Here is a 16,941-nt window from a genome sequence, read left to right as displayed (position 1 = left end):
TTGTGGTTGATAAGATCACAAAGGAGTGCCCTGTTCCCATGCTCCAATAGGTATTTACCCTACAGTAAAGCTATTTTAAATGTCAAAGCATACTTTTCCCATATAATTGTAGGTTTATGGTGTCAACTCTTTTTCTTTAAGAAAAAAAAGAATGTAGGTCTTCTAATTCTATATGTTTTGATAGAAACTGTTTAAATTTCTGACAAAATATTTTATTTTATTTCCCACAGATGCATACACAACTTCAGAAGTGACATACATTTGGACTTATAATGCTTCAGATTCAGTGCAGGTGGCACCAGATGGCTCAAGATTGAATCAGTATGATCTTTTAGGTCAAACAATTGGAAAAGAGACAGTTAAATCTAGTACAGGTTAGTAAAAGTAATTTTGACAAAAAAGGCACTCACTTGTCTATGAAGAACATAGGCATTGCTGGTGGTGTTGGAAGGCTCCTGAAAAACACTTGCAAAATGTGAGATACTAGGCAAAGTCTATTAATGTATGGTACAAATAACACATAGCAGCACTTTACTGACTCTTTCAAGTTAATAAGTAAACTGGTGATAGCAAATGTGATCTTGTCCCCAGTAACTTTTTTTAATGCTGTATCTGGAGCTTAGCCTTGAATCCTAATGTTTTTAACTCAAGACTAGGATAATTGTTTAATTTCATGTGATAAATAACACTTTTTGTCTACTAAATGGTGAATCATACAAGTTTCAGCTATTTTCCCCTTCCATCATGTTTTTGGCATTAAACATTCTACCAGATTCTAGACTGTTCCTACATGCATCAGGCTGTGATGGACCCCCATGATTGCCTTTTGACTGAGATTAAGTTCTCAGGGTGCCTTTGCATGAGCACAGAATGTTGTTCATGTGCAGAAGCCTGCAAGACTAAAGCTCTTGTTAGGGCATGCAGAGTTCCTGTAAATTCCTGAACAGTGATCTTCCTTGGAGCTCAATGGGATATGAATAAGATGTGGTTGTGCTCAAAAACTTTCTTATATTCTGCAGGATGCTTTCTACTACAGAATATGTTCTGTGCAATTTACCCCTAGCACATTTAGTTCACATAAACATGCCAAACTTTTTTTTTACCAAAGAAATGGACTTCCTTAAGATAATAACCTTTTGTTTCGTTATATTTTGTTTGCTTGTGGCTCCTAGGTGAATATACAGTAATGACAGCTCATTTTCACTTGAAGAGAAAAATTGGCTATTTTGTCATTCAGACTTACCTGCCCTGTATCATGACTGTGATTCTCTCTCAAGTGTCATTCTGGCTGAACAGAGAATCTGTACCTGCCAGGACAGTTTTTGGTGAGTATACTGGGCAGTGTTAGCTTTGTTTGCAGCAGATGAAGCTGTTAGGAAGCATTTCTGAAGTATGCTTGGTAAAGGCCTTTTTCATCCTAATTGCTGTGCTTGTAGAATGTGATACTCTTTCTAGTCCAAATAGGTTTCAGCTACAGCTCACAGATCTCCAGAGAATCCTGAAGTTTTTTTGAAATTAGTGCTTAGGAGAAAATTGTCCATATGTGACTCTTTTGAGAGGAAAAAGTTTTCACAAAATAGAAAAAGACAACAATGTTTCTATTCAAAAAGTAAATTTAGATTATTTTCTGAAATGTCTTTCTTACCTTGATATTATATGAATAATATTTTCATACTTGGTAGATAAGCACATTTCTAAATATATTTTTTAAATTAAGCAAATTAAATTTGAATTTGTTGAATTATTTGAATGTGTTAAACTTTGCAAGCTGCAGTTGTTTAAAATTAACCCTATTCTGGGAGTGTGGGCAAAACCTTTCCACTAATTCAAATTGGAATGTACTGCAAGGCAGTGAACAGCATCAGCAGCGCAAAATAATGTTTCTCTTACAATAAGGTTTTGCTTTCTTCTTTATTAAAGCAAAGTAACAAATGTCTTTCTTATTTGCATAACCTAAAGTTAATTTGTTTGTTTTTAAAGAAAAAGAGACTAGCACAACAAAAGAGGGAAAGCAATGTCTGTGTGAAATCAGCCATCAGAAATGCTGCATAAATCATATGATTAGTCATCATTAAACACTATGCGCTCTTCAAAAAATAGGTCAAACTCACTTTCTGTCTCTCCTTGTAGAGCAAATACCACACAAAGCATTGTGAAAATTGCAGATTCTAATATGAGCCTTACTGAAGGCAGATGAAATGGATCAGTGGTTTTAGTGGGACCAGAATTCTGCCACGTTTTCCCAGGCAGTTATCCAGCCGATTTTTTGTTTTTTTGTCTTTCTACAATATCTTCTGTGAATGTGTCCATTTCTGCTTATCAAAATTCACATTTTTATTTTCCAGCCTCACAAATATACTGTCAAATCCTTCTATATCTCTGACTTCACCCCTTGTACTCCCTCCTGTACATTTAATGCAGTGTAACTGGTCTGTCCATAAAAAGTCTCACATCTTATTTTCTTAAAATGCACTTTCTGTTACTGTGTCATCAGTAACAAGGCATTAGGACAGTTTATACGAAAAGTTGTGTCCCTTTCTGCATACTTCTTTCTTTCTGATTTTTTTTTTTTTTTTAATTTTATGGTGTTTTCTTTGGAAATAAGTAATACCTGCATGGTAGACTGCTGCTTTATTCTCCTGGGAGTTTAGCATAATATGGATAATAAACAGTGTCCTGTTTCAGGATGTCTTGAGGGAACTGGGTAAGATGGCTGCAAGAACAGAATCACAACACCCGGTGACATAAAATCTAAAGTATGTGTACTAAGCACAATGGGTATATTGAGAAAATAGCAATTTCTTTGCTAGCATTTTATTGCTGCCACATAGACAAGCCCCTCATGCACCAGTCAGGCTTCCATCCCATTCAGGCCAGCTTAGACTGGTACCCTGAACCCAGGAGAGCAAGACATGTCCAGTCTCTGTCTGATGGAGCATAGCCCCTGTATGCAGTGTTTGCACCTTGGGCTTAGACTTTGGCATTGGGTTGGAGGTCCCCTGAGGAGCTATTTCGTAATGTTCTTTTACATTTTAGATGAGATTGTCAGCATAAGATGCTGGTGGCTTCTCTAGTCACATAGCTCCAGGCAAATCTCCTAGTCTTCATACTTACTGGAAGAAATTGTCACTGCATCAAAAGAAGCGTGACCAGCAGGTTGAAGGAAGTGATTCTTCCCCTCTACTTTCATGAGATCTCACTTGGAGTACTGAGTGCAGTTCTGTTGTCCTCAACGTAAGAAGGACATGGAGCTGTTGGAGCGAGTCCAGAGGAGGACCACAAGGATGACCAGGGGACTCAAGCACCTCCTGTATGAGGACAGGCTGAGAAAGTTGGGGCTGTTCAGTCTGGAGAAGAGAAGGCTGCGTGGAGACCTTATAGCAGCCTTCCAGTATCTGAAGGGGGCCTATAGGGATGCTGGAAAGGGACTCTTCATTAGGGACTGTAGTGATAGGACAAGGGGTAACAGGTTCAAACTTAAACAGGGAAAGTCCAGGTTAGCTATAAGGAAGTTCTTTACTGTGAGGGTGGTGAGGCAGTGGAATGGGTTGCCCAGGGAAGTTGTGAATGCTCCATCCCTGGCAGTGTTCAAGGCCAGGTTGGACAAAGCCTTGTCTGAGATGGTTTAGTGTGAGGTGTCCCTGCCCATGGCAGGGGGGTTGGAACTGGATGATCTTAAGGTCCTTTCCAACCCTAACTATTCTATGATTCTATATTTATGATACCCTTCTGGTCTCCTGCCTAAATGTGTTTTGAAAGTGTGAATTTAGATACAGTTTCATAGCAAAGTTCATCTATTGCTTCTTACAGTTTTCTGCCTTACTGAACTAATCTTGGCAATTAGAGTGGGGCAGGTATACTCAAGATCTCATTTGGGTGGTACTTTCACGTATACTCCAGCAGTGATACATGAAGCCCATATTACAGCTAAGTTAATAAAATAAGCTACTTCTAGCAGAAAATATAAAACTTGTAGGAGATTTCACTTTACATTTTTATTGATCATACTTAATTTTTAGTTTTTATAAGGAGTTGTCACTAGATACCCATCTTTGCATTGTATAATAAATATATAGATATAACAAGAATATATTCTACATAACGTATAAACATAATAACATCCTGGGTATACGGATATGATAGTATAGCAATAATTAATGTATAAATGTTAAAATATTGTTAAGTAGAAAGTATTAGTTTTGATAAAGTGTTTGTCAGAATAAATAAGAAATTTATTTCAAGTATCTTCTTGAGAGCTACCAAGTCCTGGAAAGGACTAACTCCTGGAGTACTGTTGTTTTCAAAGAAACATAACTGCCAGATATTCAAAGCAGCACTTACCATTTATTATTTAATGTTTGAAAGAAGTTACTTTTCTTTCCCCCTTCTATTCTCTGGCAATGAAGTTTCAAGTTCTATGGTAACATTAAGGGCTTGGTAGAATGAAGCTTCTTTTATAATTGAGCTCCTTAATCCCTTTCCTTTATGGCATCTATTTAATATTGTTGACCTAAGTTATCCCAAATGAATTATGGGCTAATGTTACATTGTTTCAACTTTGCTTTAAATTAATGGAAGAAGAAAGTTTTATCATCATTAAGTCTTGAATATGTTTTCTCTAGCAGATAAATTCAAAAAGCATTTGATTGTGTTTTTAACAAAAGGGAATGAGCTTGGTTCATAATGCCTTCATTTAGTGCAAGATTACAATCTGTTTCATTTAGTAATGTGTTTATTGTTATGCATTTAGTGTCAACAATGTTAGCAAAGCTAACCTTGTGCAGCTTATTGAATTCTCCATTTTTAATGGTCATAACATTTAGAAGCATCACATATATTTGAATTGCAGCTCTACAGGCAGGTGACAGAAAAGTCAAAAATTAGTTTTCTTAGTGCTATAGTTATCTATGTGATTTAATTCTCACACAGAATGAGAATGAGACTGTTAAAAGAAATGTAGTTAGATATATATATACCATTTGATACCCAAAGCAGGCAAGAACAAAAATTAGGAGTTGTATTATTTTTTAATACGTTGTTCAAGATGCAGAATATTAAATTCATGTAGCCATGTTCTTTTGTCAGGGCTGTATTCTCTGTGATCATATTATTATGCTGCTTTCCTGTCCCTGTATTTTGCTTGTTCTTGGTTTATCTTTTCTGAACCTATATTAATTACTGTACATTTTGAAGCAAAAAGCCATGATTCTATGATTCTATGATTTAGACCTGAAATAGGCAGACTATGTACAAGCACAGAGAGGGAAACCTAAGAAAAGTGCAGATTTGATTTCTGGTTATTTTTACATGGTAATTCAATAATGTAGACCTTTAATTTTGAACAATTCTATATATAAAAATTATATTTTCCTATTATGTTGAAAAAAATCTGAACTCTCTTTATTTGCTTCTCCTTTCACATGTTGCTGATTATCATTTGTGCCTTTAGAGTTATCCCAGCACTTACAACTTTCAGTCTATAATTTCTTAATTGGGAGTTTCTGCTAACTGTAGGTATAACACTACTGGTAGGCAGTGGGCAAGCATACCTGGGAAACTGTAGACCTTAAATGACTGAGGTGGCTGCAAACAAATATGTCATCTCAGCTCAGTGGTGGTCAAGACAATAGCTCATATTCCAGTAGTGGTGTAATGATATGTAACTTTTACTGGAGTTAGGATAAATAGCACTTACTGTTTGGCTTTAGTTGTTGACCTGGTTCAAGCCCAGCTGGTAACTCAGAACCACACAGCCAATCACTCACCCACTCCCTTCTCCCCCCCCTAGGCAGGACGGGGAGGATAATCGACAAACTGTAATTCCCACAGGTTGAGATAAGAACAGTCCAGTAACTGAACTATAATACAAAACTAATACCACTACCACTAATAATGACAAGAGAAATAATAAGGGGAGAGAATATAAAGCTAAAAGAGAAGGAAAAGAAAACAATAAACACAAGTGATGCACAATACAATTGCTCACCACCCGCCAACTGATACCCAGCTTGACCCAAGCAGCGATCTGCCCTTCCACGTAACGCCCCCCCCAGTTTATGTACTGAGCATGATGCGCTGTGGTATGGAATACCCCTTTGGCTAGTTTGGGTCAGGTGTCCTGTCTCTGCTTCCTGCTGGCATCCTCTGTCCCTCCTCACTGGCAGAGCATGAGCGACTGAAAAGTCCTGGATCAGGGTAAGCATTACTTAGCAACAACTAAAACATCGGTGTGTTATCAACATTATTCTCAGACTAAAGCCAAAACACAGCACTGCACCAGCTACTAGGAAGAAAAAAATAACAGCTTAACCCAGGACAATTCAGACGTATTTGCCAGTGTCTAAGCAAAATCAATGTAAACTTCCTTTGTATTGTATTCTCAAGTAATACGTTACATAAATAAAAAACAAACAGTATGGTGTGTAGCCACAGTTATGGTATAATACTTCAAAATTGCACTATCTATTTCCAGAATTTTTAAGCTTTTGTTTAGGCCTCCAAATGTTTACTCTTGGCGTGATAAAATGGGGCAGCAATCTGTATCTTTCAAAAAGGTACAACAATTTTTTCTTTCTGCTACGTTATTTGTATTTATAAATCTGTTCAGGTTTTGGACCAGGTTGGGTAATCTAATTGCTTTTAAGAAAAAAGAAAGCATGAAATAATAGAGCAATTGGGTTAGTCTCCTCATACAAAAAGAGCAATTTATCAATCCTTTTGTGAAATCTTCTTCAACCACCCTGTGTATCTTTGCAAAGTGTTCTGGTGAAAAGATAAAATTGTGGGAGGAGTAGCATGATATTCTAAGAAATGGAACACATTTTAGGCATTTTGTACAAATTATTTGCAAAGCTGAAGTACCACTTTTGTTACTGAAATATTCTTTAGTAACTCACTGTTTAGGCCTTTGGCTTTCATTACAGAATCATAGAATGATAGAATAGTTAGGGATGGAAAGGACCTCAAGACCATCAAGTTCCAGCCCCCCCCCGCCATGGGCAGGGACACCTCCCACTAAACCATGCCACCCAAATGACCATGTCATTTTCAAGGGCTGCGTCTACATTCTAACACGAGAAGGCTAGGACGTAATATAGAACCATAGAATGGTTTGGGTTGGAAAGCACCTTAAGATCAAGTTCCAACTGCCCTGCCATGAGCAGGGACACCACTCTAAACCATGTCTTGAATGCCACCAGGGATGGAGCATTCACGACTTCCTTGGGCAACCTCTTCCAGTGCCTCACCACCCTCACGGTAAAGAACTTCTTCCTTGTATCTAATCTAAACTTCCCCTGCTTATGTTTTAACCCATTACCTCTTGTCCTATCACTGTAGTCCCTAATGAAGAGTCCCTCCCCAGCATCCTTATAGGCCCCCTTCAGTACAGTTAACTAAAATCTGCTCAAATTACAAAAATCAGTTGATACACAAGAGGTGAAATTAGGGTCCAAAAGATCTTGTTGCTGTCAAAGAGTAGCCTGACTTTTTGTGCACACATGTGGGCATAACTATTCATCATGACAAGATTTAACTTTAATATTTATGTGATAACTTCTTCAATTTCCACTGAATGTTTTTAGTTAACCATTTCTATGTTTTCAGTTTACCTCTTCTGCTGTTGTGTGGCAGTGCCCTAGACTGCTGAGTGCCAGAAATTTTTTGCCCAAAGGTGGCTGTCTGACTTAAAACGTGTGTTGGATGGTATCAATCTGTCCTGGAATCAAAAATATGTCAGAGCTGGTATTTTCCACATATGTAAGTTTAGTGTCAGTTGAAAGTGTTGAATTTGGAGTCCTGGAGATGGGTATCTTCCCTCCACTGAACAGATGCCACTTCAAAAGTGGCACCATAAAAAAATCCTAGGCAATCAAATAGCTCCAGAATGGATAAAACTGTAGTGGTATAATATATTTAGCATTTATAAGCATGCACTGCTAAGAAAAAAAAAATTATATGATGTTGGGTTTATCTACTGTCAAGTATAAAATGCTTGGTCCTCTTTGAAGAAGTGATACATCAATGGTTTATGTTTTGGATCCTTTAAAGACAAATTGATGGCTCCTCATGGTCTCTTACAAGATGATATGTGGCCATGTCCTTCTGGCATGTGCTAAGTGCCATATCTGCTATAGATGATAGTTCTTGACATGTCTATAAACTGGCCTTTCTACATCATAGGGTGATAGCATGCAGTCTTTACATAGCCTGTTACCTTATTTAGGCTCTTCATAGTCTTATATGATTTAGGAGAGAAGATTGTTTTTCTCTAATTGTTTGGCTACCTCATTGTATGGGGACAATCTACTCAGTGGGTTTTATATCAATTTTAGTTCACTAGTGTTACAAATTATTGGAAAGAGGAATGTTTTTGATCTGGTCAGTGTATGGGGTTTAAGTTAAATCTTTGTGAAATAATTGTGTTTTGTTTTAAAAGTTGACCATATTCTTCCAGATTAATAATTTTTCAGCCCTATCAAATTTAGCAGTGACAAGGAGGGAGGTTACTTCCATTCCATCCATTTTTGTAAAGAAGACTTCATAATACTGATTTTTAAAATTAACTATAATGTGCAAAATCATCTATCATTTTTTTATTGAAGAAAAATAGCAAGTATAAAAATATTAGAGATTCCAGTACTGACACGTTTCACAAGTGAAATTTTCTGTCCGTTTTTTTCCCACTCTGATGTTCAAGCTACCACAGGTTAAATCACTGTGGTAGCTTGAACATGTCTGAATTTATAGAATGAACAAGTAAATAAAGTGCACTGGCAATTCTCTGACAGTGGGCTGTTTGATTGACATTTGGGTCCCAGAGTGGTGTGGTTTGCTAAACTTTTTAGAGAAATTGTCAACTGATACCAAGATACAAGATGTAAATTCATGATGGTTTAATTGAGACTAGAAAAGGTCAGCAGTTAAATTAAATTTCTGAAGAAGCCAAGGGGGCTTCCAGAAGATTAGTTTATTCTAAAAGGTAGGACTTAAACAGAACATTACGTTAGCAACTGCATATATTTACATGTGGATAAGGTCAACTTATCTCGGAGAAACAATTACTTTACTGATACTTCCGTGTAATTAAAATGATTTATTTGCAGCTCAGGGCTGCTGTTAAAATTTGCATGCGATAATTTTAAATTTAAGATAGACTGCCTTTCCCTGAAGTGCTGAAAATAATTAATCCATATGTTGTGTAAGTGTTAGGAGAGAATAAGTTCTTTACAAAATATATTGTCTACATGTTTTCACACAATATAGTATGATAGCTGCTTCCTTTTTGTTGTATAGGCTAACAGTGTCATGGCTGATTCCAGTTAAATCCATCACTTTCATTTATGGAGGTTGAAAAATGGCAATTACAAAATCATGTCTGCTAAAGTGTCGGGCTACTGTGTGACTCAGCAGGTTGTTTCTGTGCCTTTTTTTCCCTTCTGCACAGGCCTGTGGAAGTGTTATCAAGGGAGAGTAATGCTGAGGCTGAGACCGCTTAGCTTTGCTCTGTCATCCTGTGTAGCACCCTCAGAGATGGAGATTCTTCACAGGAGGGATGGAAATTGCAAAGCCTAAAGAGGTCTGAGTAGGCGTAACTGCTGCCTCTCTTCCCTCTCACACAGCAGTTTAAAAATGCTTCTCTTGTAGCAGAAAGAAAATCTGAGCTAGGTCAATCCTGCAGAACCCAGGTGACGGGTTGCTGACAGTGAAGGATCTGTCTTAGGAAGAGTGACTTTACTTTCCCTTGGGAACCCTTTTACAACAATTTTATGAGTGTATAGTTGTTGAAGCTGGGATGTGCTGTTATTAATATTTCTGCCATGGCATCTGCTTTGCCTGTCATCATGGAGTGTAGGTTTTTGATTTGTGCTAAGTATATCACTTTGTGTTGCTTTTAATTCTGGAGACGTATTCAATGGCTTGCCACAAAGGGAATAGTTCAGTTTGTCTAAGTGTGATTCAGTCTCACGTGGGAGAACTGATTTACTTAAGGAATGGAGACTGTGTTTGTGGCTGTGCATTTCTGCTTGCTAAAACTTGATTCAAAAAATGTTCTTCCTTTCCTCTCATTTATCTTTTTTCTGATTTTTTTTTTTTTTTTTTTAGTTTGATTCCTGGCTTCCTACTGGGTCTTCATCATGTACAAAATACTGTGAAGTGCTCTTAATAACAGCCATAGTGAAAAACAATCTTCCTGGGTCATGAAGTCTTGTTTTGTGACACAGTAATAATAATCTAACATTTCAAAACTATATGCTGTTCTAGAAAAAAAAAAAAAATCCATGTTACCTGAATGAAGACTTTATCGATAGTTTATATCTTCAACTATGTCACTGAATGGTTAGTGAGAAAAGGTGCCAAACCTGCAGTTTCTGCAGTGAAGCCATCCACAAAACATTACTATATCAATCATTTTTACTTAATGCTGCCAAATATTACAATTCCATTAAGGAATTGCTGATTTTTTCCTTACCTGTACTGATAACTAAAAATATATAGCTATCTATATATTTTCTATCTCCTATAAGTAAAATCTTAACCTGATTAAAAAAATGGAAGTTCAGACAACAAAATTGAACTAAAATGTGTCAAAGGAAATCCAAGATGCAGCTTTTAATAAGGTTCTGGCAGTCTGTCACCAACCTAGATAAGAAAGTTTTCCACTGTGTTCACAAACAAACCATAATAATTTTTGGTTTGTATTTTTGTTAACCTTAAAAATCCAAGTAAAATTGTTACTGTTGTGGGTTTTTTTTCCCCATTGCAGGAGTCACAACTGTGTTGACAATGACAACACTGAGCATCAGTGCTCGAAATTCACTCCCCAAAGTAGCATATGCAACAGCTATGGATTGGTTTATTGCTGTTTGTTATGCATTTGTATTCTCTGCATTAATCGAATTTGCAACTGTAAATTACTTCACAAAGCGAGGATGGGCTTGGGATGGAAAAAGTGTAGTGAATGATAAGGTAAGTCCTAAGGAAATTTCCCTATTTCCATTCAATTTCATTAAAGCAGCTGTAATACATAGTTTTGATAAAATTGGCTAGATAAAAACAAATAATATATGATGTTTTAAATAAAAAGAATGTAGGTGTATTTTCAGTCCTGAACAAAAATATATCTGCCCAGATGTAGCTAACGTTACTTGGTCTCAGTATTCCAGGTTTATATATCAAGCACATTGCTTTTTTTACATTGGGAACTGACTTGTTTCTTGACTCCTTAAATACAACTGTTTATCTGTTTATTCAGAAAATTTAATCTAGATTTATTGGTTAATCCCTTTTTCATTATTTAATCCATTTCAATTGGAAATAAGAAGAATATTAGAGAGAGAGATAACATATATTAATTTTCCAGATAATTAAAGATAAGAACAGAATGCCCATATATGTAAAAAACTATTAATAACAAAATCCAGAGGTTTTGAACATTTTCAGTATTCTGAATCTTATCCTTAATGATATATAGACATTGATCTTTAAACTATTTTAAATAGCAATTTTACAAAATTCTCAATGCTTCTTCACCTATGATGCACTGTTGCTCTGAGTGCGCAGAAAAACAGTCATGCCTTAATTTTCTGGTATTGATAGTAGTGTAGGTGTGATAGCATGAAGAAATTTTCACCTGATAGAATTTCTTATTTCATGAACAAAATTAACTGGTGATATTCCTAAATTTGTGACAAGCTTTGCAGTGCATAATTTTAATAACACAGAATGACTGTTAAAGCTAACCTTGTTTTGGCTGACTGACTATATTATGTAATTTTTCCTATCTCAGTGCCTGGTTCTACCAATGGAAAAGGATTTCTCATGATAAAGAATACTCTGATTTCTATCATTCTCCTTAAATTAGGTAGAATATTATTTGCTTCCTACATGATAGTATTAGATGTAAAGCAATGTTTAATTGACTGGTGGTTTCTCAGCACTTTGAATGCATAATGCACAATGCGTAAAGAAACAAAATGTTCAATTAATAGTACAAGAGAATTAGAAGAAAAAGTATGTTGTTTATAATTTCCTGTGGCTTCCATTAAGACATGAGCTGTCCATAGCTTTGGGGTCTGTTCCCTCATGCTAGAAGTAGATACAGAATCTCTACAAGATTATCAGCATGTCCCAAATCAAGCTTTTCAGATGGACATATTACCCTGGCATTGTAATAGTGTAGGCATCCCTTATAAAATCTTTGATCATACTTTGGCTGTTCCTTCAAATTAATATAACAGTGTTGTCTCCTGATCTTAGGAGTGGCAGCTGTTTAACATTTACAAGATAGCATTTCTTCCCCAAGAAAAATAAAATTATCGATTCCATGTGAGGATTTACATACAATTCACATGCCCCGTTCTCTATTTTCTTCAAACTGTCTTAACAAAAAGCTAAACTTTTAACATGCTCATAGTTTGTCATACAAACATATGGTTCATCTTTATTATACAGGTCTCTTTAATGGTTTTACAAATACCTTTTAAAAACACACTAAGTGTGTCTGAAAGGAAGGAATTATAGATCAGTTAAAGCGTTCCTCTTGTAATTAGATTTGGCAATTATTTTTGCCGAATGCATCTGTGCACCTAAAGCCAGGTTACTCCTCACCAAATAGAGTGAAATATGTTTCCTCAGTGACAGTCATCTGTGTTCACGTTATATGGAAATTCCCATCTAAGTGCTGTCAACATGGAATTTGTCTGACAGGAAAGCAGGTGAAGGGACAAGCTACAGATTTGATCAGCCCTTTTTCACACTCCAGTCAATAAGGAACAGCGCTGAATTCCCACCTGATCCCAGATTTTATGTGACACCATCTCCTGTGCCACTTTAATTAGATAAAAAAATTAAACCAAACCAATACAATAGCCAGAAGTTTCTTCATCTGTTTAATTCTGTATTTTGTGAAAGAGATGGACTGAATCTAATATTTATTTGCCTATTTCTAAATTCTATATGGAGAGCCTTGCTTCCTGATAAGCTTCTCTTCCATTCTTTCCTGTCAGTTATTCGAAATTCCTTAGTTTGGGATTGCTGTAAAATGGTGAATCAATTACATTCATTCTTGTTGCAGAACTAGTCTGTGTACCTATACATATGTTTAAAAACTCAAGCCTATACTCTTTTAACTTTACATCCCTGTATCTATCTATAGACGTAGTGTCTCCATTGGATTGGCTTTGGCTGAAATTTAGCCGTTTGACAGCATACACAATCTTGTAAAAACACAGAATTGCTGAGGTTGGAAGGGACCTCTGGATGTCACTGAATTTAATTACCCTACCCCAAGCAGGAACAGGGGCTTAGGGTCATATCCAGACTGAATTTTAGTATCTCCAAGGATGGAGACTCCACAATCTCTCTGGGCAACCTGTTCCAATGCTGTCACGCTCATGGTAAAACAAGTATTTTTGTATATTTAAGTAGAACATTCTGCATTTCAATTTGTGCCCATTGTCTCTTGCCCTTCTATTGGATATCACTGAGAAGAGTCTTTTCTGGTCTTCTTTACTCTCTCCCACCAGATATTTATATACATTGATAAAACTCCCCCTTGAGCCTGCTGTTCTCCAGGCTGAACAGTCACCACAGCTTTCAGCCTTTCATATTTCAGGTGGTTCGGGCCTTAAATGATCTTTGTAATCCTTTGCTGGACTTACTCTGCATGTCTCTTGAACCAGGGAGCCCAGAACTGGGTCTATCACTATGGATGTATCTTATTAGGGCTGAGTTGATGGGAATGCTCACCTCCCTCGGCCTTTGTAATGCAGTCAGGGCACATTTCTGACTTCTGTTCAACTTGGTGTCCATCCTGGGCCTTTTCTGCATAGTTGCTTTTCAGTCCATTAGTCCCAACCTCTACCGGAGCATGGTGTTATTCCTCCTGAGGTGCAGGACTTTAATTTCCCTTTGCTAAACTTCACTAAATTCTTGTAATTCCACTTTACTTTTCTTATATTCTGTTACTTTTTAGGTTCTAATCCCCATATTCATCACTGTTACACATTTTTTAAACAATAATTTCTGAAGAACAGAAATAGTTCTTGGACTAGCTCTCAGCCTGTTTCTGCAACTACTAGGCTCGAGTCCTTCTTTCTCTCAATTGCAATCTCTTTCTGACATCAGTGTGTGTGTCTATGTATATATACATGTAAGCACACACATATTTCTCCAGAATCTCTTAAAAATATAGACCATTGCTGAAATTTCATTATATATTAGTGGTATATTATGAGAGGTTCAGTTAATAGTGATGCTAGATTTACGTGGAAAAGATGGCCTAATTTTCCTTTTATTACAATGCCAGGTAATTTTTATTTTTTTTTTTCCAGTCCACCCATTCATTCCTCATAGTTCTTTTAACAGAGAACATTTTAAACATCTTGCAATTATATTGTAAGGAGCCAGACACAAAGCAGCTAGAGAAAAAACTCTTTTCCAGTTATCCTTACAATAGCGATAGTAGATCCTTCCTCATAGAACTTCAGTAGGGCATTAGATAGCGCAAGAGTCTATGCTCTTACAGCATTCTCATGTTACCTATACCTTCTTTTTTGGTAGACTGGAAGTGTCTTTCTTTATATTTGAATTTATCAGCATGGTATTGCTAATACTTATTTTAACATACTTGTTTGTTTCTTTTACATTTGAAATGATGTTTAATTAAGTCTATTCTGGCAAATACACATTAAATATTTAACTTCATGCTGTCTTCCAATAGAAAAAAGAAAAAGCGTCTGTCATTAAGAAAAACAATGCCTATGCAGTGGCTGTTGCCAACTATGCTCCAAATATTACCAAGGACTCAGTGCTACCAACTATCTCCAAGAGTGCTACAACTGCAGAACCCAACAAGGCAAAACCAGAAGCGAAGCCACAGGAAGCAAAGAAAACATTCAACAGTGTTAGCAAAATTGACAGAATGTCTAGAATAGTGTTTCCAGTCTTATTTGGTACTTTCAATTTAGTGTATTGGGCTACATATTTAAACAGAGAGCCTGTCTTACTTGGCTTTGCACCATCAACTTAAAATCTGAATTGCACTGAGGACTTAAAGAATCATTCTAATCAGATAGGTTGTTCGCTGTGTACAGTCCGACTAATAACTGCTAATCTGTGAACCATTATGTACAGAGTGTATATAGATGTCTTATCAGTGTATCTCCAAAGGAGGGACACACTGTTATTTCATGGGTCTGTAAACAGATAGCACCCATGGCAAATATAGCCAGCTGTTTAAAAGTTATACCCAGGAGAGTTCTGTTAAACTAGGATTCAAATATACAGAATTATACTCTCTCCGTACAACGAAATGAAGATATGATCCTACATAATTATTTAAGAACAGTATTTTTTTAATTTAAAGTTAAAATATTTTTCTATAAAGTAATCCTACTTTAATGAAAGAAGCTGTCATTTAAAAAAATGATTTTTTTAAAAAGGTGTAATTGTTTCATACAATAGCGGTACCCATGTACATAACAAAGTATGGAGCTCATACAGTTCTACTGTTCACAAACATTGTGGATGCTAGTTAGGCTGAAGAGGTAGTAAAGACTACTATATGGCAAAAGCCACAAGTTTCTTTCTTCTGTCCTGCTTGAAGTTCTTATTAAACCCTTCTAAATGATTTCAGGCAAAAGCTAGTGTTAATCAAATTTTCACTTTCATCCAACTTCTGCTAATGAAAAATCTTGTTCTTTTCACTGTTTTATTTATTTGATGTTACTAAGCCAGGTTTGTCTGGTTCAGCAAAGTTGGATTTTTTTTGTTTTGTTTTTTGATTTTGTTCTTAATTGGATTATTGTGAGGTTCAGAAAAGTGCTCAGAAATCTTTCAGGGTTAAGTATACACTCTTTCCTTGCTTAATGTTAACCTAAAACCTGCCATTAAAATATTTACCTGTACTCGTCCAAGAAAGCATTCTTTTGAAGGGAAACAAGAATCATGACTTAAGTTCAGGAAATTGTCCATATAATAAAATTTACTGCTGCTTTTGTAAATTGCAACTTTGCATTTCGCTGACATAACTTTACAATAACTTTGTATACTAGAAATGGTTTTGCTAAGATTTGAATGTTATTTTTTTAATAAAAGGTCATGCATTTTCAGTAGGTATAAACTGTATTTCATATACACAAATATAACAAAATTGGAGCTGCCACTTGCAATTTTATATGAACATTTAATACTGATCAGTAAAATTGTTTCTCATCTGAGCCTTTGCAAAGATTCTTTATGCCCTTAAAGGCCTGATAAATCATAGCATAAGTAATAATTGTGTACTGTATTTAGATTTTAGTATACTTGGCCAATCAAAAATACTTCGATTCACACATACATTAGCAGTTATTAGTTGACCTTTAAAAAAAGATACACCTTTATGATGATGTCTTCTAGTAGAGACATATGTAGTCGTATAGTGTCATTTATTGCAGTTTTGTACAGTACTTGAGTATAGTGCATAAAATAGATATGTTCAGAGTTTAACAAAATTGTACAAATATTTCTAAAATCAAATAAAAGAGTATCTTAAGACATGGAAATGTGCTAAAAACAACAAAGAGAAACACTGCTCTCATTTGCTGATTTATTTTCTTGCTTTTTCTTTGCTTTTAATGTGATTCTGTTTTGTACTTTGTGTGACAGTATAGGTGCCAAGGTCACAAATGCATATTATGAATAGAATTAATAGTTAAGACAGAGTTGACATCAGGAAAATGTAAGTTAAAATGAAATGGAGAAGCATGGACTAGGTGTGTTTCCCTTGAAGTCCCTCTAATTAAACTGTCAGATTAAACCTTTCTCATCAACAGTAGTTAAAAAATGAGCACTTTACTCAGAACATTAAAATTGAAATATCCTTATTTTCATATATATTTATATATAAATGTAGATTTTCCATGTAACATGGAGATGTGTGCAATAGTGAGATTATGA

The 16,941-nt window shown here is 35.8% G+C and overlaps 1 protein-coding gene across 2 annotated transcripts in view; it reads left to right on the top strand.

Annotated features, from left to right (window-relative positions):
• Window positions 1-15,846, top strand: part of GABRA2 (gamma-aminobutyric acid type A receptor subunit alpha2) — a 57,976-nt gene extending 42,130 nt beyond the window's left edge. For both annotated transcript variants that reach the window (XM_057431059.1, XM_057431058.1), the window contains exons 7-10: window positions 231-374; window positions 1,173-1,325; window positions 10,766-10,968; window positions 14,723-15,846. In XM_057431059.1, coding sequence (XP_057287042.1) covers window positions 231-374; window positions 1,173-1,325; window positions 10,766-10,968; window positions 14,723-15,031 — 809 coding nt within the window. In that variant the 3' untranslated portion in view covers window positions 15,032-15,846. The remainder of the gene's footprint in view (window positions 1-230; window positions 375-1,172; window positions 1,326-10,765; window positions 10,969-14,722) is intronic.
• The last annotated feature ends 1,095 nt before the right edge of the window (window positions 15,847-16,941 follow it).

This window comes from Pezoporus wallicus, unplaced genomic scaffold, assembly GCF_028554395.1.
Source record: "Pezoporus wallicus isolate ANWC-B61680 ecotype Strahan unplaced genomic scaffold, APGP_CSIRO_Pwel_v1 contig_7684, whole genome shotgun sequence".
In the NCBI taxonomy this organism is placed as follows: domain Eukaryota; kingdom Metazoa; phylum Chordata; class Aves; order Psittaciformes; family Psittacidae; genus Pezoporus; species Pezoporus wallicus.
This window is presented reverse-complemented; position numbering and strand designations above follow the sequence as displayed.